Here is a 25106-nt window from a genome sequence, read left to right as displayed (position 1 = left end):
TTGTGAAACTAGAGATACATCAGATTTAAATGGAATTACTTCTAAAATAGTTAATATCTTCAACGTAAATTTACAACCTTTCAAACAGCGATTATAGTTATTTTAATATGATTAAAACTTTTGAACTTATATCAGTATGTAATAGTTGTTTTAATAATGTTAGCATTGTTTGATAAAATTCGAATCGAATTTAAATCGAAGGCGAGCATTAGTGTTAGTTGGGTTGGAGAACTTGGAGATTCAAAAACAAAATCAAAGCACAATTTAGTGTATAAAATGTGGATTTTTGTTTTATTTGAGGTGTAGGTCTAGGTGTAACAAATAATAATTATAATAATAAATACTTACTCTTTATTGTACACCACAAAAGAAAAGTTCCATAAAAGTTATACATTCAAAAAAAGATGTACAAAGGCGGTCTTATCGCTAAAAGCGATTTCTTCCAGATAACCTTAGGTTATTAGGACAGGGCGTAGATAATGAGAAGCGGTAGGAAAGTGTGTGTGCGGTGGAGTTTAAAACTATATAATATAAAAATGAGAAAATAGATTACATATATACACAATATACATACATATACACATACATACACATATTATATATATATATATAATAACTAAACATATATTACTTCATACATATGCGATAATAGTACATAAACAATTACTACATAATATATTGCGGTAATAATATTTAAGAGTTAGGTATTTAGTGACAAAAAATAAACCTTTAGATATTTTTTTTTAAACAGGATAGAGATTGAGTCTTCCTTATAGAATGGGGAAGAGAGTTCCAAAGTTGTACAGCTTTAACAGAAAATGAATTTGAATAAAAGGAAATAGTATGAGAAGGAGTTTTGAGTGTTAAGGTTGAAGATGACCAGAGGGAACGTTCATGAGTATCACAGAGAAACTCAAAGCGATTTTTTAGGTAAAGAGGAGTATCTGGATGGAAAAGCACGCAGTAAAGTAAAGAGAGGATGTGAGTATTCCTGCGAAAGCAGATAGGGAGCCACTTGAGTTGTTCATGAAAATTGGAGACATGGTCATATTTGCGAAGACCAATTAATATGAACCGTATGCAGAGATTTTGGAGGCGCTCAAGCTTATTTAACTGCTCCTCTTTAAGATCCAGGTAACAAGTATCAGCTTAATCAAGAATTCGCAGCAAGAGTGACTGTGCTAACGCAATTTTAGTAGGCGTAGGAAGGAAGTATTGAAGTCGGCGGAGAGATCCGACCGCTGCGAATAATTTGCGACTTAACTCACTCCGTTGATGTGTCCATGAGAGGTGACTGTCAAATATTACACCAAGATTTTTACTTTTTCGCTATAATTAATCAGTGTAACTTGAGAACAAGTCACCAACTCACCAGTCAATTCGAGACACTAGTTTTGAACTACCGATGATAATGACTTATTAAAAAAGATATTAAACATCCAGTGGAGCAGATTAAGCTTGTTCTACACTTAGCGCAAACATTTTTTAGGGAATTTCTGGTTTGTCACATTTCTTGAAGTGAAACTTCTTCGTCGTCGTTGTGACTTGAAACTCGATGAAACGGAAATGCATCATGATAAAGAAAGAAACACAAATGTTTAGGAAAAATGAGATAAAAACATTATTGCTTAAAACGCGTAAGCGACGCGTTTTGGATGGCGCTTACTTTTTTACAAGATCGTGATCATCGTCAATAGAACAAATATTAACGACCTACCTTCCTTCGACTTTTCAGAAGTTTAATTTCTGCCGTGTGAATTGCAAACGTACAATGTTTTAGTATATGGGAGAATTTGTAACTTTTAATTAAGATTTAACATACAACTGCGGTTAAATTTAAATGATGTAGGGCACAACAGAACATATCCTTCTCAAATATTAGAGCAGACCGGCTGGGGAAGCGCCTTAGAAGATAACAGCTAAATGACGCTGCTCTCAATTAGTGGGGAGCAGAGTTAGGGCGACACGCTTGCGATGTTTTTGGTCTTGAGTTACGGTAACCAATTACCATCAGATGGGCCGTAAGTTTGTTTGACGACCTAGTCATAAAAAGTTCCGTTGCAAACCAATCTCGTGCCTAACCACTTTTATTCAACTGATTGTTTGTGTAGCTCAGAAATAGTCCATAGTATTAATATGTAATATGATTTGACTCTCGCTTGTCTGTCTACCTAGTATAATGAAGTAGGGATCTCCTGATCCATCATGAAAGAGGTCAAATAATAAAACGGTAGGGTTACCTATATTAAGAGTAAATAAAACAAGTAAAAACAGTAACTTGAATAATATTTTATTATGTACTACACAAGTTATAATGAGGAATGTTCTTATTTACATAGTATTTTCATAAACTCCAATATAATTTACTGAACAATTCATTTTATACAGTGTCGCAAAAAAAGATAAGGCTACTCTATAACAACGCAACTTTAATACTGAAAAATAATATTGTTGCGTTTACGAAAATATTTCATTTTCCGTCACACGGAATGCACGGCAAAGCTCTTTTTTTTTACTACAACGGCATCATAAATAATTACTTATTTTTTTAGTTAAATATATAAATAGTATAGCATAGACATGCATTTATTGTAACACACAAAAATTAATTATCTGTACAGAAAAAAAATATAAGTGTAGAAATATCATCATCTTGATTTATATAGAACCAAAGTTTTATTTAAATTTTTAGGATAAATTGTAACTATTGCTTGCTAACTCATATTCGGACAAACATACAGCAGCTCGCATGACAATATTACCTGAAAACAACAAACATTAGGATTAGTTTTCTAAATAGTTATTTCTCGTATAGGAGATGAAAAAGATTATTTGTAAAGCAGTAAAATTTAAAGGAATTTAAAAAATTCAAAGAAAGATTGCAGAAGGCCATTATAAAAATAAGCCAATAATTAAAAAAATATATTTACCTATAAATAAACGTTATGCTGTCAATATTTTAGGCTTTTTCCACCATGTCGATATTGATCTTGTAGAACACGTACGGGAAATATTCAGACTGACCGAAACCGAGACCGGCTAACTCTGCAGTCTGTAAACAGATATTATTGAATTGATAAAATATAATTAATGAATAGTACCGTATATAGTTTATTACCGTATATTATTATATTATATAGTACCGTATATTAATACGGTACTTCAAATTATATAATTGATAAATATTTCGAGCGTGTGTGTGGGTGTGTGTCTGTGTATGTGTGTGTGCGTGTGTATGTGTGTGTGTGTGTGTGCGCGTGTGTGTGCGCGCGTGTGTGCGTGCGCGTGTATGTGTGCGTGCGCATGTATGTGTGCGTGTGTGTGTGTGCGTGTGCGTGTGTGTGGGTGCGGGCGTGTGTGTGTGCGTGTGTGTGTGCGCGTTTGTGGGTGCGCGTGTATGTGTGCGTGTATGTGTGCGTGTGTGTGTGCGTGTGTGTGTGCGCGTGTGTTTGTGCGCGTGTGTGTGCGCGCGTGTGTTTGTGCGCGTGTGTGTGAGCGCGTGTGTGTGTGCGCGTGTGTGTGTGTGTGTGTGCGCGCGTGTGTGTGTGTGTGTGCGCGTGTGTGTGCGTGCGTGTGACTCACGTCCTGCGCGTTCTGGCCGTGCGTCTGCGCGGAGTGGTCGAGGTGCGCGTACAGCTGCTGCAGCACCTCGCGCAGCTTCTTGACGCTCTTGCGGGCCGGCCGCAGCACGACCGCCTGGAAGTTCACCGGGAGCCCGTATCTGTAAGGCGTACGACTTTCTGTCAGAACTCTTTGGTTAAAAAAAAATTATAATAAACTGAAAATTATCTTGACATTATCCTAAAAAAGGTTTTTATTGTAGAAAACTAATATTAAGAGTCATTTCAGAAAAATCGGTAACAATCCGCGGTATTGTAACATTTTGACGTAGTTAATCTCAGTATCGGATGCAATAATATAATTTTTATTTTTGTAACAGTAGAACTCGTACTCGTAAATAACACGATATTTCAAGTTTTCCATTTTGTAAACTGAGAGATGCAAAGATGAAAAATTACGAGTATTAACACATTTTACTACAATTACTTAGTGTTAACTTTGACCGTACTGTGTGGCTACGGTACTAAAGAATTTAGCCACCCCCTCTCTCCCCGTGGGTGTCGTAAGAGGCGACTAAGGGATAACACAGTTCCGCTACCACCTTGGAACTTATAAAGCCGACCGATGGCGGGATAACCATCCAACTGCTGGCTTTGCAATACACAGGTCGAAGACGGGCAGCAGCGTCTTCGGCGCGACCAAGCCAGCCCTGCGGTCACCAACCCGCCTGCCCAGCGTGGTGACTATGGGCAAAACACATGAGTTCACGCTATTTTTGGCGTAAACTTGTGGAGGCCTATGTCCAGCAATGGACTGTGATAGGCTGTAATGATGATGAACTTTGACCATAATGTTTTATATTAATTTTTTCAAGTTTCCTAAAGATCCAAATTTAAGGCATACATGGTTTTTTTTTTTTTTTGTAATAACAAACTAACCTGGTAATAATTGAAGGAAATAGTGTCATTTGCTCAAATCATTTCAATACCTCTGACTTTCAAGTGTGGAACTGGCGAGATTAATAATGAAAAATATACCGGCACAAGCATTTCTTTCTTAATGAAAAAAGAAAACCCACAAAAATGTATTCATCATATTTATAGAAAACTAATCCATTTTGAAAATCAGTAAAATTTAGTTTATTTTTGACATGATAATTATTGTAGTACATAATAAATAAAGTCCATCTTTATAATAACACCTTAGCTTTTTTATCACTTTAAAAAACCTAATTTTTCCCTAACAGAATACTTGAATTTATCGATAATGCGTATCGACAGTTGTTACAACCACGGCTGTAAGCAACTTGTCAGTGTAGTTGCGGCATGTCATTATACTGTAATGACACAGAATGTTATGTATGTGTCTATGTGTGTATGAAAAATGTAAGTGTGTTTTTAATTTAGTATGTGTGAGTTTCGTAGTGACAGACGATTATTTTTGTGTGGGAATTAGATAAAGTGTGCGTGTCAGCGATTTCCCCCCGCAAAAAATGACAGACAGTTTTGTATCGGCAAAAAACGCTATGGCGACTCCCCTCCGTGTTGCTCTTTGGCCAACACAGACCATTAAATTTACATTTAAAAACGAAAAATAGTAAAACGTATATAGCATTAACAAAATATATGAAAATAGTATTAAATATGAAACCAGGATAAATGAATGAAGTATGTATGTAAATAGCACTGCTCTGAAGTAGTGTTGCTTTCCTGTGATAATTAAAGTGAAGGACCGGGGGTAAGGTCGGCAACACGCTGGCAATATTTCTGGTGTTGCAGGCGTCCATAGACAACGCTTACTATCAAACGAACTGTACATTTGTTCACCATCCTAGAAAAAAAATCGATATAAAGTTGTCTCACCTTAGAACCGACTCGACGAACACTCTAAGAGCCTTCACGTGTATCCAAGCGCAGAAACACTCAGAGAAGTTAACTTTTAACCATCGCACCAGCGGACCCTGAAAAGTGGAATTCAAAATTTTTAAAAGAATATTTACAACTAACAGAATAATCTTATTTTTACATTTTTATTAGATGCTCTTTTTTATTACATACAGATGTCGGTTTTTAGAATTTTATTGTTTCTACTTATAACATTTTTATTACCAACTAGCTGTAGATAATATAAACAAAAAAAAAACGAAAAAAAAATGAAGCGTGTGTCTGAGATCTACTGCAAAATATTTTATCCCCCATCTTTTAGTAATATATAAATATTACTGATTGTAAAAAAAAACCCATTGTTTTATTACTGGACAAATGTCACATTCAGCAAAAGTTGACATGTCATAAATATTTCAAAGATTATCTTCAATCGATAATGTTGGCGGTTTCTCGTTGGTAATTGGGTTCTTTTTAACCGCCTTCCAAAAAAGGAGGAGGTTCTCAATTCGACTGTATTTTTTTTTAATGTATGTTACATCAGAACTTTTGACCGCGTATACCGATTTCGACAAATTTTGTTTTAATTGAAAGGTGGTATGTGCCAATTGGTCCCATTTAAATTTATTTGAGATCTAACAACTACTTTTCGAGTTATATCTAATAATGCGTTTTTACTTGACGCTTTTTTCGTCGACCTACGTTGTATTATACCGCATAACTTTCTACTGGATGTACCGATTTTGATAATTCTTTTTTTGTTGGAAAGGAGAAATCCCTAGTTTGGTACCATGATAAGGAAACCAGGATCTGATGATGGGATCCCAGATAAATCGAGGGAAACTCTCGAAAATCCGCAATAACTTTTTACTGGGTGTACCGATTTTGATAATTTTTAATTTAATCGAAAGCTGATGTTTATCATGTGGTCACATATAAATTTTATTGAGATCTGATAACTACTTTTTGAGTAATCTTTGATAACGCGTAGTTGCTTGACTATTTTTTCGTCGATCTACGTTGTATTACTTGTCGATGTAATTGAAGTCGGTTTTTTTCCGTTTGCGAGCAAACACAATTATTGTAGTAAATTTAACCTCTTTAAAGAGTCATCCATAAATTACGTCACACAAATTTGTTATTTACCCCACCCCCATTCTTGTCACAGTTTGTCACATTTATAAGACGCCTACCTTGTTTGTTTTAATACTCACAATTATAGGTACATAGAAATTTGTTGTCATAAAATTTTGGACCCCTACCACTTGTCACACTTCGTCGACCCCCGTGACGTTTGACGTATTTTATGGATGGGTGAATAGTAACAGTAACAGTTAGCATACGAAATTCCTTAAAAAAAAAAAACACGAAACACTTACAAATTGCTTCTTCTTGTCAGTAACGAGTTTAGTGATCTCGTTTTTGCCGGCGGCGAGATCGGCCTCGTTGTAAGAGAACTCGCGAACTATGAACTTGCGTTCACGGGCGTGCAGCTTGAACTCGTCTACCACCTGCGACATGGGGACATGGGCCAATATAGGGTTTATGATCTAAGATCATGAGTCAATATGGGTTTTATAATCCACTGGTGGATCACGGAGGTTACTCGAGGATCAATTTAGAACTAACTGAACACCGGTTCATTTTGGATCGCGAGTGGATCGTGGGAGGATTGATTTTGATGGAGAAAAAAAAAACAAAAAAAAAAATTATTACCAAAACAGTTTTCAATGATTATTTAACATAATTATAATAAAGTATGAGTCGTGGATGCCCCTTTCAAAAACAAGCAAAACAAATTGAATAATAGTGATTACAGAGAGAGAAGCTATTTTTTTCAAATTTTTCAAACTACCGATCAATTTTAAATTAAAAATAATTACAAAATAATAGTAATAACGGAAATTTCAAATAGAATTACCGTAAGACCAAATATTTTTAATATTTAAATTAAACTTAGTTATCACCGGTCACTTATGGATCATACAACTTAGATTACTCGAGGATGGGTCACTTTTGGACCGATTGTGGTACATGGAACCTCTCAAGACTAATTGAAATTATTGAGAATTAAAATATAATTTAAATAGAAATATTATGTATAGTATAGATCAGTTTTTTATTGTAAAAAAACAATAAATTTATCCAAAAAATGCGTGTGCTTTAGACCAGACGACTGAAGTGAAACTTCGTAAAAACTTCACTTCCACTTTCACTCTATCAGCGTATGTAAGCGTGCATAAAGAAGTTTTACTTCAAAAACTTTTATCTACTGTATACTGTTATGCGTCAGTTAGGTTTATCAGCTACGGACGAAAGAGGCTGTTAAATGTTTAGAAAAAACTGACCTTCTTGAACAGAGTGACGCTGAACAGTCCGTAGTCGTTATCTTGATGGATGAGCTGCGTGGAGCGAGGCACGATCATATTGGTTATCTTCTCGTAGTTGGCGTTCCAGTCGTTGAACAGCGACCTTGGAATATATTTTCAGGGTAAGAAAATGGTTATTGACTATAAACCGTTGGAATGGTAGAGACCATCGATTTTAGGGACTGTCGGTGCGAGCGACTGTCGGTGCGAGGGACTGTCGGTGCGAGGGACTGTCGGACTGTCGGTGCGAGGGACTGTCGGACTGTCGGTGCGAGGGACTGTCGGACTGTCGGTGCAAGGGACTGTCGGTGCGAGGGACTGTCGGACTGTCGGTGCGAGGGACTGTCGGACTGTCGGTGCAAGGGACTGTCGGTGCGAGGGACTGTCGGACTGTCGGTGCGAGGGACTGTCGGACTGTCGGTGCGAGGGACTGTCGGTGCGAGGGACTGTCGGACTGTCGGTGCGAGGGACTGTCGGTGCGAGGGACTGTCGGTGCGAGGGACTGTCGGTGCGAGGGACTGTCGGACTGTCGGTGCGAGGGACTGTCGGTGCGAGGGACTGTCGGTGCGAGGGACTGTCGGTGCGAGGGACTGTCGGACTGTCGGTGCGAGGGACTGTCGGACTGTCGGTGCGAGGGACTGTCGGACTGTCGGTGCAAGGGACTGTCGGTGCGAGGGACTGTCGGACTGTCGGTGCGAGGGACTATCGGACTGTCGGTGCGAGGGACTGTCGGACTGTCGGTGCGAGGGGCTGTCGGTGCGAGGGGCTGTCGGTGCGAGGGACTCTCGGTGCGAGGGACTATCGGTGTTTGGGACTATTGGTGTGAGGGCCTATCGATGTGAGGGAGTATAGATGGTAGAGACGATTGATGGTAGGGAAATCCTATGGTAGGGCAGAAAGTCGTAGTAACAGTAATACGTAACATATCACAGCTAATGATCGGTTAATTATCATATACTTTTTGCAGTATTTAAAATTGGTACTAATGTTGAAGTCCTGATTCTAAGGAGCGTATTCGCTGCGCACGGCACTTTCGGAGGCGTTCAAATTACAACACTATATATTTTATATTGATCTATATAGGTTTTATGATAAATAGGTTTAACCCCAATATTGGAAACACGCATATGCAACTCCATAATCGTATAATGTTTATTGCCACTAGATAAATACATACTATGGACCTAAACGGTCAAAGCATACATTTATGAATTTTCTTATAATAAATTCGTTAAAAACGAATTAAAACTAAGATGTACGATTTTATTTTTGTATTACCCACACATTAGGAATTCTAAACATTTTTGAATATCATATCAAAAATGTTTAAAACTAAGATTTTTGCTGATTTTACATTTTGGATTTAAAAAAATACGAATGGAAATATTTATATTTTTACTTACTTGGGTACGATGACGAGCAAAGTGGTCAAATATTCGCTGTCCAAAATAAAATGTTCCTTTTTGACCAAATCGGCCAAGTTGCGTGTCAGCAGACTTCCGCTGAAATAAAAAGATTTTATTTCAATTTTGTCGTTTTTTTTTTACTTAATTTTAAAATTACTTTTAAATTTACGTGTTTAACTTTCATTTGGTAATTTAAAATACAAATAAATAGAGATAATGACTATTTAATATTTGAAATCGTCTTTTCTTCTCTATTCTTCTTTTGAGTTATTGTCTATTTTTTGGGCTAATTGTTTTTTTTTTTAATTGATGGAGAAAAATAGCGAATACTGCCAACTTAAATATTTAAATTCTATTAGGTTTTTTAAAAGGCATTTTTCCAACAAAGCAATAGCAAAAACCTAAGGTCTAAGATAGATAATATACTTTATGTAAAACCCAGTTTCATAGTCTGAAAACGATTCGAACATTGTTTCATTTTACATTACTTACGTCTGTTTCTTCTCTAAATTCTGTAGGTTACCCTTGAGAGCGTTGTAGGCTGATGATTTCACCTTTAAATCTGCATCGATCTGTCCCACCTGTGTAAGCGCAACATCGCTGTTAATAACCCTTGTAAAACAATATATACATATTTGACTAGCTTTGACTAGGCCGTTGGCGCAGTTTGTAGTGACCTTGCTTTCTGCTCCGAGGGTTGTGGATTCTGTTCCCACCCCGAGTCTAGGTGTAATATAAATATGTATTTATATATGTATTATTTATAAGTATGATTATCGAAAAAAATATGTAGCTATGTACCAGTCGGCTGTTACCTACAACACAAGTATTATGTTGCTTACTTTAGGAACAGACGACCGTGTGTGTATTGTGTAGATATTTATTTATTTTTAATCAATATACAACTGGGTCGGCAAACAAGCCTCGGTCCTTATGATGTTAAGCAATTACCGTAGCTTATAGACCCTGCAACATCTGAATCATCGCAAACGCGTTGCCGATTGACCCTACCTCCAACCCTCCCCAGGTGCTCTGAACACCTTACTCACCACAGGACCACGATACAAGATCGAGGTACTTTCTTTGTCGGGCTGCTCCAGATTTCGAGCATGATATTTTCTTCTGTTCCCTACCTCAATGAAATTCTTTGATTTGTTATAATATCGTTGGGTGTGTAATAATGATTGGACATCTCGATTATTTGTATTTAAAACTAGAAACAACGATTGATTGACCGATGCCCGTAACGTCAAACAGCTTGGCGAAGACCTCATTTTCGTGTAGGGGAAGAAGTCTAGAAGTCTAGTCTTTTTAAATATCCCATGAAAATGTAAAATATAGACTTAGATTTACAAAATAACAGAAACTGAGATACATGCTTTAGTTAAGAAGTTTTTTGTTAAGGTTTGTAAGTTAAGAGTTTTTCTAAGATAAGTTAAATAGTTTTTAATTAAGGTTAAAGACATTAGATGCCAAATAAAATAATTAACACCAATGAAATGGTTGGCAGCATACATTTTTTAATTTACAGCCTTAAATAAATTGAAGATGAAATCGTCATCGAAAGTCGTATGTAGTGGATAGTCAAAAATATCTTATACCATATTGACTATATTTCAATAGATATTTTATTATACCTGTTTACTGATAATATCGGCGATGTTGCGGAGGCTCTGTTTGATAGGATACTTCGCCATGTCCCATTGGAAACGAGTCAAGTAGGTGGGCAGGTCGCCTATATAGACACAACGAAATTTATTAATATCTCATTAAACTTGATCATTAATTCTTCATATGAATCAACATTGATAATTGAGCAACCGACAAGCAAAAGGGTGTAAGTGCAAAGGAAATATTTTTAATTAGACACAAAAAAAAAGAAAAAAAACTCCTGATCATCTTTACTTAGAATTTTTTTTTTTAATTTGCTTTCGATTGTTATTTTAACGAATATTTTATTTAAATAGATTAAATATACTTTTATAAAAGAAACCAGAAAATAACTAGAAGTACTAGAAGGAAGAGTACACTGTATTGCTCACCAGGCCCTATTATAACAATGTTGATCCACATATGGACGCGTGTCGTTTTTTGCCACAGATAATATATTTAATATTGAAAAAAAAAATCTAAGAAATATTTCTACTGTCCTACTATTATACAATAAAAAAAATAGCTTTTTTTACTATCTGTGACAGAGAAAACAATACGATAACAGTTTCAATAATTTATAAATTTTCATAGCACCTCACGGATAAATTAATGAAAAATATAATGATTTTTCAAAGAATGTGCGTATAGAATAAATTTAGGAATTTAAGAAGAAAATCTATGAGATGTTTTTAAAAGAAAAGACATTATAAAGTGTGTTGGGTAGCAATTTTTTTTTGGGTAAGTGCTTAAATAAAAACAGGACGAAAATAAAAAGAAGCGAAAAAAAAACATACAGTGAAAAGTACACCTTATAATAACTAATCCTAAGGGCACACGCATGCATACATCATACATTATATTACGACATTATCACTATTAATACACAAAAAAAAGTTACATCATCCGTCAAGTCAGAGACAAAACTTATTTTTTATTTTATTTTAAATAAGATAATCTGTAAATATTACATGCAAACTCTCAAATTTGACAGATGATGTTATAAAAACATGCATATAATACATTAATAAAACATGCACTCATACAGATCAAACATTATAAAAAAAAATTAAACTAACGAACGCTAATCTAATGTCGACGTACATCAATATTAATTTAATAATATATAAAACACTTCTAAATGTACACAACATGTAATGGTAAAAAAAAGTCTGGCAGGTTAATTTCTTTATTACTATTTTTTTTTTTTAATTTAAAGCAGTATGTATTGTACTAAATTATTATATTATGTTTTATTTAGTAAACCAAGTTTACCGATATTATATGAACTTAAAAACTGGCTTGCTTCGATAATTTATTATGTATGTGTGTTTGGCTATCATTTATTAAAATTAAATATTATTTAACATAATTATGTTCCTTAATATTGTAATAATGTTACTATCGAGAAAATGTATCTTTATATGCATCATAAATAAACGCGATAAATTATATGTATATAACGCGATAATATATAGCGAGTAACTTGGCAAAGTGGTACAAGTCACATTATTAAAATCACGTAAAAATAACTGCAACAAAAAATATTACAGACATAGCAAATAAAAATAGTAGGGAAAAAAAATTGAAGCCTTATTTTTTTAATGTAGGTACATATGTACGGAGAATTATATAAAAAACAAATACTGACAAAATAATATTACAGAGGAATCAGTTATATCGCCTTCTTATTATCTGTTTATAAATACAAAACTTGCTATACTTTTATTATATATTTTGTATTTATAAACGTTATTAACCGGTAGCCGTCAAAAGCAACATTCACAAAGTGGTTTGTGTAAGAACATTGTTTCCTTCATTCGATCACCTAAATAATTTGAATTACAGCGTCACCCTAAACTTCAAACAATCCAATAAAGTTCAAATTATACTCGAATATCACGTTTACATTATTTCATAATAATACATATGTATGAGACAATAAAATTCAGGATGGCGCTTTCAATATTTACCAAAACGTCCAGCGCCACCTGTTAAAATATTCATAACACTTTTGCAAAAAAAAAAAAACGTTTTTAATTTATTAAACTCGCAACCACTGCCTCGACTACTACAACCGATATATCGCACAGGTAGCGCTAGCGCTAATTAAATACCTTTTACAACTAGCCTGGACATGACCTACTCAATAACTAATAAGCATTTTGAACAGTATTTGAGACTCTCGATTTTATATCGACAGAATTTTACTACGTGTTAGTAATTAAGCTCGTTCAAAGCAAAGCCTCAAATCCCGGTCAAATAGGACTAGGGATTACGGGTTAGGAGGGGGACTTTCTATCCTGAACCTTGCGTCAGGATGTGGTGACGTTCTTCATCGTCGTCTTCGTCCCAGCGGGGTGAGCTTCGGCCGCTGGAGGGTTGAGAGGGTTGCGAGGGGTGAGAAGCCTCGCAATCCGAGTGCTCCCGGTGTTCGCAAGGCCAACAGCCGTGGTGTTCCGAGTAAGCCGAATCGCAGACAGGCGATGTCGGCGTAGGAGGTGGCTCACCCCCGCCCGGATCCTCATACGAGTCGATGCCTGGATTCGGCAGAGTTGGTTTTGGCATACAGGCTGATTTGGCAGCCTCCTTTATTTTTGATTTAGTGATATTAAAAATCTGGCCGATTTTGTACGGATCGTTTTTTCGATTTTGCGAGTTCACTACCAACTCTGCAAAATATTACGTTCGTTTAACACTTAGACGTCACGAAAATCCCCCATTTTTTTATAGCAGCCATAAAGTTATTTCAATCGCTCATCCTTGCGACTAAATACAGAAACGTATGATAAGATATGATCATAGAAAGATCTGATCGTCAAAATGCTAAATCTTTAAACTTTCCTATAATGAATACCTCACGCTTTATCAACTAAGGATTAAATAAAAAAATACAGGATATTAAAAAAAGGAAAGGAGCGAAGTAATATGAAAAATAAAATGGAATAATAAATAAAAAGAAAATAAACTAAAAAATTACAAAAAAGAAAAAATATAAGAAGCGAAAAGCATGACAATATGTAAGCTTCATATGACTAAGCTACGAATGTATGTGAGGCAGTGATTGCGATGATCTATTGTACGAAAATAAACGATTCTTAATAATAGTATATTAGTGCAAATGTTTACATTGATTTCGATAAACATATGCAACATTACTTAGTGTTGATTATGAAAACAATATGGAAGCTGAGATGGGCGTCAATCTTCCACGTTGTCGGTACACGCCGGTTATGAAATCTGAGACACCTGTACACTGTTTAAAGAACTATTTATAACGGTAAAACATACGTTACTCGACGAGCTTAAATTAATATTGACGCATTTCGTGTGGTCATTATAACCTAGTAATAATCTAAAAAGAACATTTTTCATATCATTCGTTCATAGATGATGCTATATAAATTACGTAACACAATGTCAGATAAAAGATTAGATCTTGTTATCTTTGCATGAAGTAATCTGAAACACAAGTTTTTTTTTTCTCATACATAAAATTGTACTTTACGAATCCTTTTTATTGTCCTTGTTAAAGAATTGACACATTAGTGTATACTACAGATTATTCAATTACAAAGACTGTAATAGTAAAAAGATTGTTTAGCAAAAAATTAAACCAATGATAGTAAACTAGAAAGCTTAAGCGAGAATAAAATTAAACCTTTTTTTGAAAAAAAAAAACATGACTTGCTAAATAGCACGTTTATTAAAAATATATATTATTTCAAGATCTTATTCACGAAGCTCTATAACATAGAAGCTATTACATATTACACTCCAATACATACATTACAAATAATTACTCACTTCCGCAAACTTTTTTCCATTTTTCAGACACTGAAATGCAATTTCAAATACTAACATTCATAAAAATCTATGTGTAACCAGAAATCATCTAAAAAACATGTGATAAACAGCCCGTGTGATGCAGAAAAAGCTATAAAAATAAATTATAAAAAAATATATATATACTATCCAAAACCACCAAGTGCTACTTCGAAATATATTGTAACAGTTTAAAATATTTTTTAAGCTATCAGTATGATATTTCAATAATTTACCTTGCATAAAAAATGCTCCATAAATAAGCATTTTTTCTTAAATATCGAATAAGAGAAAATCGGCGTGATTTACATTTTAAGAAACACTGTCCACTCAACATTCTTAGCTTAAATTATATAAAAGTAGCAAATCAACGAATCTTCAATATTAATTTTTATTTATACACATAAGCTTTAGATATAATATACATATTTTTAAGAATAACTTGATAAGTATTACATGATCAAGATTCGCCGATTCTTTAACAATATTTTGATTATATTATAAATTAAGTAAGGGTTAGTGCTGATAAGAAAGTGATCAAATCTAATAATATAAATGTTATGCGTTAATGTGTGATGCTCGACATCAAAATAAATGTATAATATGTATATACAAACTTATAAGACAATTTTGGTACAGTGCAATTTGTGTCATTGCAAATAAATGTACAGATATATGTATATAGAATGGGATTTTTTGTATAAAAAAATAATAAATTTATAGTTTTTTTGGGGTGATCGAAAAATTAATAAAAAACATGCAAAATATACGAAGAACGAACTAGAAACCAAAAAAATTGATAAAAAAATATATATAAAGTAAAATAAAAAATATAATTAAAAGAAATAGACCACCGAAATCCAGCGTCATGCTATTCTTAGCACTACTCTGTGCTTTTAAGAATTCCTCTACCTTAAAATCCATTATTTGTCTATATTAATTTAGTTTTCATGCTGGCAACATCATTTCGTGTAATTAACGATTGCTTTATTTATTTTTTTCTAATCAAAAATTCCCCAAACATGCTTCAGATTATATTCTGTGTATAATTTGAAATTATCTCATGCATCTTAAAATTCTCAAAATAGATTAACACTAAATTTCTATAACATATTTTATTTTACTATTTCATAAACATGACGGTAAATGGCACTAAACAAAGTATTCCAAAAAAATGAATAATGAATTAATTTAAGTTTAAAAGATGAGAATGTTTAGTGCCATATGTTCTTTTTTTTTATTCTCAAACAAAAATTGATAAAACTGACTTACTGTTGTTTGCCATTAGGTTCTCATGGAGTTTGTCGCGTTGATCTTCGAGTACCTGTCAGAAAGATAAAATGCAATTTTTATTATACTACTTACTCAAACAATATTGAAATAAATTTTTCTTTAGTTTTCTCTTAATTTTGTATATTCATGTAAAAAAAAAAACAAACGCAAACAGTAGTACTTCAATCAGTCACAAATTAACACAAAATTTTTAGAAGTGTCAGTAACCATTACCATTGGCGAAATGGCGTCATAAATAGATAATATTATTAAATATATGAAAGTGAAAAAAAGTTATTAGTAAGTATAGTATTCCTGCGATCACTAACCCGCCTGCCCAGCGTGGTGACTATGGGCAACACAGTTCACGCCGTTTTTGACGCGAATTTGTGGAGGCCTATGTCCAGCAGTGGACTGCGATAGGCTTAAGTGATGATGATGATGTTAGTTTTTCTTAACACGTATCATTTTTGTATTATAGTTATACATCTTTGTTACGCTAAGGTTACAATGTATCAACATGATTGTGATAGAAAAATAAATCGTTATTATTATTATAACATCCATTTATTAGATACTTCTTACGTATTATTAAGGTAAGTCATCTCTTGTTACACCGTCATACTTTGTTGACTACCCTTTCTTTAATATGTGACCGTAATTTGTGAATAGTCTTAACGATAAACATTAAACACTATACGCCTAATATCATTCATGTCTTGTATACGAAACAACATGTCTTGAAGAAGATCATTAAAATAAATTACTGTCGACAGTTACCAACGTCCATATTTGATTTATGACGTTATTTATCGCGACAATGAATATTCAAGGAATCGTTACGCTTAGATTTCGAACGTGTCAATTGAGAGGGGATAGATGAAATGATTTTGGTATCATCGAATTTATCTGGTAATCTATATAAATAAAAATGAATGTTGCCAAGCGCATAAATCGAGAATGGCTCGACCTGTTCGGCTATTTTTTTTTGTATGTTCCTTAAGGCCCAACGGAAGTTTTAAATAATAAAGTAATAAATATTCTTAGCGGTTTTACAGCCGTTTTCAATAATCTATCTATTTGTGGTTTTGCTTACTAACGACAAGTTTACGTCAAAATTATATTTCTAGTAAGCAAATTCAGAGTTAGATAGAGTATTGAAACTGGCCGTTATAACTTTATCTCTGATTTTAAATAGGCTTTAAAAAAGAGGAGGTTCTTCATTCAACATTCTCCTCTAATGACTACACTTTTAAAGTGGGTGTATAGATTTTGACTAAAATTGAGCAAGATATGACGGGTAGCTTTTTTTGTGTTTTCCCAAGCAATGTGTATTGGAATTATAAGTTGGCTTTATTTTGCTTGAGAGCAAACACAATTATAGTCACAAGTATAGTCAGACAAATTGTCAAGTCTTAAATCGCCAGTAAATTTTTTGACATTCCCTTGACTCAAGATTAAAGAATCCTGTCAATGACAAATTAATTGTATAGGAATTAAAAAAAAATATATCCCATAAATTAAACTTTTCTTTGTTCAAATATTGACACATTGATCAAATCTATCTACACCTTTTTTACATAAGATAGCAATGGAAGACATTTAGATCACCCATTTTTTGCAACCATTAATGACAATCTTGATTGGTCCTAATTGTAAGAATGTCACTTTTAATTTGAGATTTTTTTTGTTCGGTAAACTACTAAGCCGATCGGAACAATACTTATAACATAAGATGCGGCGTGTTTCGGAGGAGGTTTTAGTATATGATATGTTGGTGATTACTTCTCGTGTGAAAATATATGAACGGACAGAGGTCGCTAGTAATTTAATAAAATGTGTACTACTGCTGTATTGTTGATAATGATTTGATTATAATGAAACGCATAAAGATGCCCGTAAAATTTGCATAGGTTATATTTGAAATCAAATTTTTAAGGTTTTTTATCCTTAACACACACGAGCAACACACGTGAGTTCGCGCCATTTCGAGCGCGAACTTGTAAAGGCCATGTCCAGCAGTGGACTGTGATAGGCTGAAGTTATGATGTGATGATGATGATGATCCTCAACGTTAAACCCATCGAATCTCATATATCTTAAGCATCAAGATATCTTACAAGTATTTAGTCCTTGATAAGCAGACATTGCCATGACGACCGCTCTGGTGTAATGGTGTGTGTGCCGTGTCGGCGGCGCCTAAACAACAACGGTTGCGGGTTCGTTTTCCGCTCGGAGTGGTTATTTTCGGTCTGGTCCTTGTGGGTCTCCCCACTGTGCCTCGGAGAGCACGTCAAGCTGTCGGTTCCGGTTGTTATCATGTTTTGTTTTATTTTTATTTTATTTTACACTTTGGACAACTTACAACTAGTAAAGCATATACAACATCAAATTACGGCAGTTATAATGTAAATTAAAAGTTTTCGCTTATATACTATAGTTTAGAACCTAATTACAAGCTGTTGTACATTATAATTTAAGTGATTAAGTCTACTGACTTAATGTATGTTATTAAGTAATCACAAAATACAATGTTTAAAGGACAAAAAAAGCTATCACACAATGTTTTCTTTAATTTTGGAATACTAGTATCCAAAATTAAATTAATTTATATATATATTATAAATTAATGAAACACCCAGTAAAAAGTTATTGCGGATTTTCGAGAGTTTCCCTCGATTTCTCTGAGATCCCATCATCAGATCCTGGTTTCCTTATCATGGTACTAAACTAGGGTTATTCCCTTTCTAACAAAAAAAGAATTATCCAAATCGGTACATCCAGTAGAAAGTTATGTGGTATCATACAACGTAGGTCGACGAAAAAAGCGTCAAGTAAAAACGCATTATTAGATATAACTCGAAAAGTAGTTGTTAGATCTCAAATAATTTTAAATGGGACCAATTGGCACACACCACCTTTCGATTAAAACAAAATTTGTCGAAATCGGTCTACCCGGTCAAAAGTTCTGATGTAACACACATAAAAAAAAAAAAAAAAAAATACAGTCGAATTGAGAACCTCCTCCTTTTTTGGAAGTCGGTTAAAAAGAATTGTTCAATCCAAAGCACCAGTTTCTGAGGATTAACGCATTTAAGCAAACAAAATTTTCAGCTTTATAATATTAGTATAGATTACGACTCACACTTGGAACTCTGTATCAGTGATCTTAAGCTATTAAATAAATATAAATAAACGTACAAACGCCTCACAGTCAACAGTCCCCAGTAGTATTACGTAATGGCACATTGTGAGACCCATACAAATACCTGTCACTCAAAATCAAAATACTGTACATTTTTGAATTTCATATCAAAAATTGACCGCTCCAGCGGGGATCGAACCCGCGTCTCCGACTGACCGTGTCGGTGCTCTAGCCAATTAAGCTATGGAATGATGTACCCGCTAGATCGAAATTTTTGATATGATGATTTTATATTCGGTTTAAGAGCCATTTCACAATTTTACGCTCTGCAAGTTTAGGTAAATTTGGTCGCATCGCGCGAGTCGTACGAGCCGCGCGATCTTTGTGCTAGTAAGTATAGTGTGACAACCAAAAGACCATCTTGATCATTTTATATTGTATAATAAAAATTAATAACTATGGTATAAAATGTTTTTTACATAATTAATTTATTAAAAATTTCAAGTATGTTATATAACAACAGTCAATAAATTTAAAATAAAAATCAATTTTATGAAACATTTTTTTTTTAATTGATTTAGTTTTTTCAGTTTACGAATGAATCTAATATTTACGATATGAATAAAATAGCATTTTATGACATCGACACCGACAAACATATTAATTAACAAATAACAAGATAAACAGATTGAAATGCCTATTTGTATTGATAATGTGAGAAAAGAAAATCAAATTATATTGTTTACAGAAATTATCGTTATATTATTTTACAGTCATTTTTGTAATATGTTTATTTTATTTATATTTTATTATGAAAGTATCAAATGTGGTTTATCCGCTATAACAACAGGCGCTTGGCGCGTGTGAGCGAAAGAGACGGCTGCGCAGAATTTGGCGTGGACATTACCTCTAAGAGCGTTATTTAATATAAAATGTATTAAAAATGATTACATCTTTTAATTTTTTTTTGTATTCCTTAATGATGTAAGTTTTCTTTGATGAAGATAGTTCGTTAAAATTTCTTAGTTTTCTAAGAAAAATATCGCTTTTAAAATTGTACTTATTTGGAAAATATTCGTAACTTTTAATTTTTTTATCGATGAATGGAGATACAAATGGAATAAAAATCTGCGATAGTCGTCAACAAATTTATATTCCACATAATACGATATTTTTTTTAAAATGGTTTCAACGTAGAGGTTATTGAAAAGTAGGACTTCAAAGTATACATTGCGACCGTTTACCCAGGGAGGAGGATGAAAAGGTTAATAATTTTATACACATAATATAAATCAAAATTCTGATCCGACTATCGACTACAACAAAGGTTGCTCTATTGTATTTCAAGAATATAAATTACATTATTGCATCCAACACTGAGATTAACGACGTCAAAATATTACAATTTCGCGGATTGTTACCGATTTTTCTGAAATGGCTCTTAAGCGAACCGTGGCGCTGTCTATAGTGAGTTCTTTACAGAAACCCGTAACTATTCAAAGTTTCATATTACAATGAAAATCTTTGACAGGAGAAAATGAGATGATATGATATTCAAAAATGTTTAGAATTCCGAATATGTGGGTAACACAAAAATAAAATCGTACATATCAAAAATACTGTATTTAGATAAGCTCCAAAAACACTTGAATAATTATTTAATAAATACAAATTATATTCATTTTTATTATATTAATTATTAATAAGTTAATGTAATCATCATTACAGCCTATACAGTCCACTGCTGGACATAGGCCTCCACAAGTTTACGCCAAAAATAACGTGAACTCGTGTGTTTTGCCCATAGTCACCACGCTGGGCAGGCGGTTTGGTGACCGCAGGGCTGGCTTTGTCGCACCGAAGACGCTGCTGCCCGTCTTCGGCCTGTGTATTTCAAAGACAGCAGTTGGATGGTTATCCCGCCATCGGTCGGCTTCTTAAGTTCCAAGGTGGTTGTGGAACCTTGTTATCCCTTAGTCGCCTCTTACGACACCCACGGGAAAAGAGGGGGTGGCTAAATTCTTTAGTGCCGTAGCCACACAGCACGTTAAGCAGTTAATGTAAAGCTACCACCAATTTGGAAAGTAAATTCTGAGCTTTTAATTAATGATAATAATAATTAAAGATAATTGACCCACCTCGCCGAGGTACTGAGCGACTTTCCTGGTAACAGTTTCGACGAATGCGTCGAGCTTGCCCAAGTCATCTGACAACCCAACCAACTGATCCAGTGTACCGACCTGGAGGAGAACAAACAGTTATTAATACTTTTATTTATTAATTTATTACATAATACATCTAACATTACAGGATATTATCCTAATGCGTTAGTGTCGTAACTTATAATAACTAAGATTTTTTTTATACCATTACACTAATGATAAGCAATCGTGCGACCCACCCAATGGTAAGGGTCATCCATAAATTACGTAACCGTTAAAGGGGGGAGGGAGGACGAAGTGTGACAAGGGGTGGGGAGGGTTCCATGATTTTGTGACATATTTCAAATATAATATATCTAATTGTTAGTTAAATGAAAAAAAAAAAATGTCCAACTGATATAAGAATTTATATGTGTAAAATCATAAAACATGTGATGCCACACTAGGTAGGGGGGGAGGATCTCATAAATGTGACCAACTGTGAAAAGGACGGGGGATTGGTCAAATAATCGTGAAATTCGTGTTACGTAATTTATGGATGGCCCCTTAAGTAGTTTCAATACCAAAATCATATCAACTGCATTGCCGACCCTACCCCTGACCCTGTCAAGGAACTCTATCTATTTTAATTACTACAGGAACACAATAGTACTTAAAAGCATTTTTTTAGCTATCATAAATTATAATATATATGGTATATATAGTATTTATATATGAATTATTCGCTCATGTATATACTAAGCCACTAAACGTTACTCTATATTTCCTCCCTTTTTTTCTTCTTTATCTGAATTTTACTGGTAATCGATTTTGCACACCTACAAACGTCTGCTCTTGTACGTCCTAAGGTGGGCTGTTAGAGAATGCTTTTAGCATTAAGCCCGCCTATTGTACAATTCTATAATGTATTGTGCAATAAATTATTAATAAATAAATATGATAATATCATTTTTTTTAGCTATAAAAAAAATAATTACTGCTAAGATGGAACAGTCCTTAACCACGCTGTGGCAACTTGTAAATACACTCAGCAAATTATTGTAAACATTTTTGTAAAATCTGTATTAGTGTATGTTTTGTAAGTTGTCCTATAATAAATAAATAAATAAATTATCTACTGTAATGTTTAGGTATTTCCCCAGTTGGGCTACACCAGATTTTGAACAGAATATTTCTTCCTATTCCCTGCCTCAGTAATTTCAAAAAGAGATTTACTTAGCTACAATGAATGCCTCACACTCAATGGCTCTTAATATGATTTAAATTCCATGTTAGTACTCTTGAAACGTAAAAGACTCCAGCACAAACGCCCAGACCATGACAAACTATATATACTAAATATATCTGTATGACCAATATAAATGTTTGTCATGTGCAAATCAGCTAGTAAAGGTATTCACTGTGTACATTATACTGATGCAACAGAAGAGATCACTCTTTTAGCTATAAGTCTGCCTTTGTATATATTTTTGGAATGTTACTATTATTTTTTTGTATTTAAGTTAAAATACACTAGTGCCAAAGTTTATATAAAGAATTTTATTGCCATACTAGCGACCCGTCGAGCGTCTTTGGTGCGACAAAGCCAGTACTGCGGTCACCAACCCGCCTGCCCAGCGTGGTGACTATGGGCAAAACACATGAGTTCACGTTATTTTTGGCGTTAACTTGTGGAGGCCTATCTATGTCCAGCAGTGGACTGTATAGGCTGTAATGAAACTAGCGACCCGCCCCGGCTTCGCACGGGTGCAATGCTGATATTAAATATACTACAGAATGTCTTTATTTATTGTATGAAGCTAGCTTATAGCATGGTTATTAACATAATAACAACATTCAAATATGCGTCGTTAGATTACACGCTGTTACAGAATGCGTTGAAGAAATAAAGGTTCACTGTTCGTTCCCCGTAGGTGATAGCATGATATTATGTAGCCTATATGTTGACCCGACTTCTTAATAATATTCGTGCCAAATTTGAAGTAAATCCATGCAGTACTTTTTGAGTTTATCCCAGACATACATACAGACAAACAGACAAAAATTCTTAAAATTATATTTTTGGCTTCGGTATCGATTGTAGATCACAACCCAAGTATTCTTTTAAAAAAATATTCAATATACAGTTTTGACTTTCCTACCATTTTATTATATGTATAGAAGATTCTTCATTTTATAGCTAAAACCATCAAATTGAAAGTTATAGGCTAACTATGAAAAAAAAATTTTAAATTCTAATCATTCAATGGTAAAAATGTGAGTGAAACAAAAAAATTAGTTAGTAAACAATTAAAAAAACATATTAGTACTATAAATCTATTCCAGTGTTTGTCAAAATTAATTTATATGTAATATTTACATTTTATTTTTTTCATTTACTACAACTAAAAAACTGTAGTTTTCAACTGTATATCATCTGTACCTCACAGACTGGAGGGCAAAGGCTAATGACTGAGGAGGGAGGAAATATGAGAAGGGTTGTTAAGGTCAACTTAGTCGGAGATATAAGAAAAACTTCTTAGTGAAAATAGGTCAACTGTGAATATGGCATTAGGACAGTGTGAATTCATAGAAACTCCCACCAAATTAAATTAAAGCTCGTGTCCTGCCTACACACTGTCACAGATCTGTTCTAATTAGGATGAGTTTAGTGCCAACTCAAACATAAAAATTTATTATGATTTAGTATGTAGACATATGAAGTACATACAATACTCATTTGGTATAATTACTACTACTCAGAGGTTAAATTAAGGTAACTTTATGAAGGTTTATCATTGATTAAGATATTTTTTTATAATTTATTACTGTTTGCTATAAACAAACTGGGTGTCTGTGACTTAAGATTGAAAAATGACTTAAGTTTTTTTTAACAAAGTTCCTCTGTAGTTAATTGGAAACAACCGCAAAAAATGTATTCAACTTCTTAATTTGATGTATTTTTATGTTATTTTTATTGATAAAAAAGAAAATATCTTAGGCATAATAATTTGAGGCTATTGGCATTTTAGACTAGTCATTCGACTGTTAATTATTTGAATTTCAATGAAAATAACTGTAATCTAAATTAAGATTTAAAGAATAAATTATATTTTTTTACAATAAAATTTGAAGAAATAGAATTAATTGGCTCACCTTCAGGTCAGGTATAGGGAATTTGTAGTTGACACTCAGATTGCCAGATTTTGTGGCATTGTTCAGGGTATCCCAGGTCTGTTGGCAGGTCTTGTCGCCGGGGGCACTAATCAGCCAAAATTCACTCATCTTGATCACTAAAAAATCAAATTTAATTCAATTAAACTATTCTCTAACAAAAACGTTGAAAATCCTACAAAAAAAACGAAGCTTTCCCACCGTTATTACATGTCTAATACTATGAGAAAACGTCTCTTGTTCGAAAAATCGATTGTGATAGTCCTTCATCAATGGATGTTGAACGCTATATGATATTTTTATCGCCAATAATCCACCTTAAGTAAGGTGCAGTGAATCAATATCGAGTCCAGGCCAACGGCGCCCGCTCGGCCGTCAGACATCCTGGCGCCCGTCCCGTCTCACCCAAATATACACCCTGTTTCACCCTAACGATACTCCCTTACCAACAATTTTGACAATATACAATCGCGCGCAGAAGCTTCATACAACGTTAACAGAGCTCACGGTTAGCGAATAAAATATATAATACTTACCCGGTACTTAAAATTCAATGCTGTTTAACAATAATTTTTCGAAACAGCAATTTTTTGGTGAAATCACAAGACGAAACGGGACTAGCCCTACGACACCGCCATGAAAATTCACGTGATGGTTGATGGTGTGCTGCCATCTACAAC

The 25106-nt window shown here is 33.9% G+C and overlaps 1 protein-coding gene and 1 long non-coding RNA gene across 2 annotated transcripts in view; one reads left to right on the top strand and one right to left on the bottom strand.

Annotated features, from left to right (window-relative positions):
• Positions 1-21642, top strand: part of LOC123664497 — a 25150-nt gene extending 3508 nt beyond the window's left edge. The window contains exons 2-3 of the long non-coding RNA XR_006744826.1: positions 494-501; positions 21565-21642. This is a non-coding gene — a long non-coding RNA (uncharacterized LOC123664497). The remainder of the gene's footprint in view (positions 1-493; positions 502-21564) is intronic.
• Positions 2270-25106, bottom strand: LOC123664495 (V-type proton ATPase subunit C). Its single transcript, XM_045599033.1, has 13 exons — positions 24963-25106; positions 24409-24545; positions 21250-21351; positions 15967-16018; positions 10857-10954; positions 9712-9800; positions 9217-9315; positions 7793-7916; positions 6824-6955; positions 5424-5521; positions 3583-3721; positions 2931-3052; positions 2270-2762 (listed from the first exon to the last, which is right to left on the bottom strand). The coding sequence occupies exons 2-12, from the start codon at positions 24535-24537 to the stop codon at positions 2960-2962; spliced, it is 1155 nt and encodes a 384-aa protein (XP_045454989.1). The 5' UTR covers positions 24538-24545; positions 24963-25106; the 3' UTR covers positions 2270-2762; positions 2931-2959.

The sequence above is a fragment of the Melitaea cinxia genome, chromosome 22, assembly GCF_905220565.1.
Source record: "Melitaea cinxia chromosome 22, ilMelCinx1.1, whole genome shotgun sequence".
In the NCBI taxonomy this organism is placed as follows: domain Eukaryota; kingdom Metazoa; phylum Arthropoda; class Insecta; order Lepidoptera; family Nymphalidae; genus Melitaea; species Melitaea cinxia.
This window is presented reverse-complemented; position numbering and strand designations above follow the sequence as displayed.

Bases quoted from the DNA above. Each gene is read 5' to 3' on its own strand.
- LOC123664495 (XM_045599033.1), bottom strand. From the start codon at position 24,537: ATGAGTGAATTTTGGCTGATTAGTGCCCCCGGCGACAAGACCTGCCAA. The intron at 10,955-15,966 runs GTAAGTCAGTTT...GTGTCTATATAG, and splicing joins GAACCTAATGGCAAACAACA to GCGACCTGCCCACCTACTTG. The intron at 7,917-9,216 runs GTAAGTAAAAAT...ATATATTCCAAG, and splicing joins TTGCTCGTCATCGTACCCAA to GTCGCTGTTCAACGACTGGA.